This window comes from Acanthisitta chloris, unplaced genomic scaffold (genome assembly GCF_000695815.1).
Source record: "Acanthisitta chloris isolate BGI_N310 unplaced genomic scaffold, ASM69581v1 scaffold43425, whole genome shotgun sequence".
Classification (NCBI taxonomy): domain Eukaryota; kingdom Metazoa; phylum Chordata; class Aves; order Passeriformes; family Acanthisittidae; genus Acanthisitta; species Acanthisitta chloris.
Genome location: NW_008676157.1, coordinates 1 through 3027, shown reverse-complemented (window position 1 = coordinate 3027; position 3027 = coordinate 1). Strand labels below are relative to the sequence as shown.

At 56.3% G+C, this 3027-nt stretch overlaps 1 protein-coding gene across 1 annotated transcript; it reads right to left on the bottom strand.

The window, feature by feature from the left end:
• Positions 1–750: 750 nt before the first annotated feature.
• On the bottom strand, positions 751–2720 carry SC5D (sterol-C5-desaturase). The gene is made up of 4 exons (XM_009076006.1): positions 2507–2720; positions 1989–2121; positions 1450–1550; positions 751–1184 (listed from the first exon to the last, which is right to left on the bottom strand). Exons 1-4 carry the CDS (start codon positions 2714–2716, stop codon positions 765–767), a joined length of 864 nt encoding a protein of 287 aa, XP_009074254.1. The 5' UTR covers positions 2717–2720; the 3' UTR covers positions 751–764.
• Positions 2721–3027: the final 307 nt, after the last annotated feature.

The window sequence follows — 3027 nt, the reverse complement described above, 5'->3', positions numbered from 1 at the left end:
ACACAAGGCCTTAAGTGGGGAACTGGCCACAAACCCTCAAAAAAGGAGCAGCTCCTGCCCCTCACCTCTGGGCATCCATTCCTCCTCCCTCCCCTCAGTGTTCTTAGGGAGCTTGAAGGACCTGCAGGACTCAAAGTACATCTCTGTCCTACAGGTTTACTGTTCCTGGGATGTGTCCCATCTGCACCCCACGGGCGAGAGGAAGGAGGAGAGCGTGTCGAGCGCTGAGGAGTCCCACCGAGCCCTCACCTCATCGAGGAGCCATCAGGAGGACCCACCCAACCTCCAAAAGGTAGGCATTTGTGGCTTTTTTTTTTCTTTTTAGCAAAATACAGCTCATCCTGATGCACTCCACGACGGCACCAGCGAGTCGGCGACAAAGAGACGCAACAGACGGACGGAGACCCAGACATAAGCCATGTTATTGCTCTACTTGTGCCACGTTATTGTTCTGTTTGTGCTATGTTATTCCTTTTGTAAAGCAGCAGCACAGCACTACAGCAACGCAGGGGCCTTAGCAGAGATCCAAAGGGGGAGCAACAGGAGGAAGAGGGTAGATCCGTGGTGTAGAGCAAGGTTGGACACTGCTGGTTGGGGCTCGGGGGTGAGCCAGAGTGCTCACTAAGAATCACCCCATGCTGGTCACACCATCAAGGACAGGGGCTCTTTGTCCGTGGGAAAACAGTCTTGAGTGGCTGGGGAGGAACAGGACAAGATCCAGCCAGAAAATGTCATCCTGGAGAAGGGACAGGCCAAGGAGAAGCCTACTCGGTCTTGGAGAAGCCATTGGATGCCCCTTGGTCTTTCTCTCGGAGCTTGCGCAGGTAGTCGTGGGGCCCTTTGCCCTCAAAGGACGTGGGGCTCTTGTAGGAGCCCCCAATCTTGTCCCAGAGGGTGAAGTACTGCCCGTAGTTGTAGTCAAAGTACAAGTGGTGGTCGGTGTGGTGTGCTGAGCCGTTGATGACGTGGCGCAGGAAACGAGGGACGCGATAGTCGCCGTCGTGGATGGAGATGGTCCAGACGTTGACGAAGATGTAGAGGCCCAAATAGGTGACTTTGTGCAGGGGAAAAAGGAAGGGGTAGATGTGGTAGGGCAGGCTCTGCATGAAGCCATCAACGGGGTGGAAAGCGTGGCTGGCAAAGGGCGTCGCGATCTTCCAGAGGTGATGAGGCTTGTGGAAACGCTGTGGGGAGAGGGTGAAGTGTCAGTCAGGCTGGGACCTTTTAGGGGGTCCCTCAGCCACATTCACCACCCAAACTGTCACTGCCCAAAGCTTGGAGAGGGACACATGCCCTAATGGGCTCTCAGCTCCCATTGCATTGTGGAGTGAAGTGAGATAATACCTCGTTCAGCCAGGCCAAGCACATGTTCCCTGGCAGGAGCAGCTAGGACACAGCTCCAGAGTGGGGCAAGGACTCTTGTCCAGAGCTCACTGTCCTCTCTCATACCTTATAGAACAGCTTGTGGTGGAGACCACGGTGTATCCAGTAGATGCCCATGTCAGTGAAGAAGAGGAAGGACAGCATGCTGAGGAATACTCCAGACCAGCCTGGGGGAACACGGATGTTAGAGGTGGCACATGTGGCCATCAGGAGGGTGTGAGGGGCAGAAGAGGTCAGGGAGGTGCAATGGCCCTTGTGGTGGGAGACATGCCTGAATTTCATTGAGGAGACACAGGGAGAGGTTCAAAGTCTCCTGTGACTCAGAAAATGAGTCAAGCTGGTTTGTTGTAAGCCATGCCCAGTGAAGGGAAGGAGCTCTTTTATGGAGCCAGGGAGTATGCCAGGCAGCAGGGTGTGACCCTGAGCCAAGCTGGGGGTACAGATGCCTCCTCATGTCAGCCTGGATTTTCAGCTAATAGATGGAACCATCCTGGGGCAGGAGGTCCCCACAAGGATTACCTGAGCTCATCAGGAGGAATGGATGGCTGAGGGAGGTGACTCAGGATGTGGGAAGGGGGTTCTGGCCTGGCAGGGAGGTGGCTCACCATAGGGAGAGTCCTCAATGTTGTCATAGAGCTTGCTGTAGCCTCGCACCTCGGCGAAGAACAGGGCGACGGTGGGCACACTGATCCAGGGCAGCGAGCGCAGCGCGTAGGTGATCTCCCTGCTCACCTGGTTCTGCAGGGGGGGACAGAGGGACAGCAGAGAGAAGTCAGGGGGAGAGAGCACACTGAGAGCCAGGCCCACACCTCAGAGCCCCAATACCCCCAGCCCCTCACCCTCTTGGTCAAGGTGCCCAACCTTGTGGGCACTTTGTCATGACATCTGTGTCATGGTGTGGTGCTCATCTGGGGAGAGCTGTGCTCAGGGCAGGACGGTGCTAGGTGCTGGGTCTAGAGTGTTGTGGTACCTGTTTCTGGTCAGGGACTGACCCAGAGCCCTGTGTAGACAGGGCTGGGAGAGGTGGCTGTGCCATGGCAATGGCAAGGGGGACACTGAGAGTGTGGGGGTGAAACAGCAGCACCAGGTGAGGTACCAGGGGGGTGACATGGGGTGCACCTACCTCTAGGAACTGGGGATGTTTCTTGAGTTCGTGGTCAAAGATGAAGTAGTAGCTGAGGGTGCCAAAGAGCAGGTAGAGAGTGAGTGCCCCCAGGTTGGTGATGACGAAGAGGCTGAGGAGCTGGCGGCAGGGCTCACCCTCAGGCCAACCCGTGGGGTACACGTAGGGGGTGAGGATGTGCTGATCAGCAGCTTCTAGGACCAGATCCATGGTGACCCCTGTGGGAAAGGCAGGAGGTTGGTGTGACAGATCACAGAAGGGTTGCAGGTGTCCCTTGTTTTTCCAGCCCATGTCCAACTCTGGGGCAAAAGGTCTGAACAGTACAGGAGGTGCCTGGCAGGGTGCAGGTGGAAAGATTTGGAGGGGAAGTCTGCCCAGATCACCTTAGCTGGGACTGGGAGGCCAGTCCAGGCTGTGGGTGTAAGGCACAGACCATGGAGGGCACAAAAGTGATGTGCTATTGCCATGACAAGAGGCAGGTATGACAGGATCCAACGCGGGGACAGCAGGATGTGGGTTTT

Bases quoted from the DNA above. Each gene is read 5' to 3' on its own strand.
- SC5D (XM_009076006.1), bottom strand. From the start codon at position 2,716: ATGGATCTGGTCCTAGAAGCTGCTGATCAGCACATCCTCACCCCCTAC. The intron at 2,122-2,506 runs GTAGGTGCACCC...CCCCCCCTGCAG, and splicing joins AACATCCCCAGTTCCTAGAG to AACCAGGTGAGCAGGGAGAT. The intron at 1,185-1,449 runs GTATGAGAGAGG...CTCTCCCCACAG, and splicing joins ACCACAAGCTGTTCTATAAG to CGTTTCCACAAGCCTCATCA.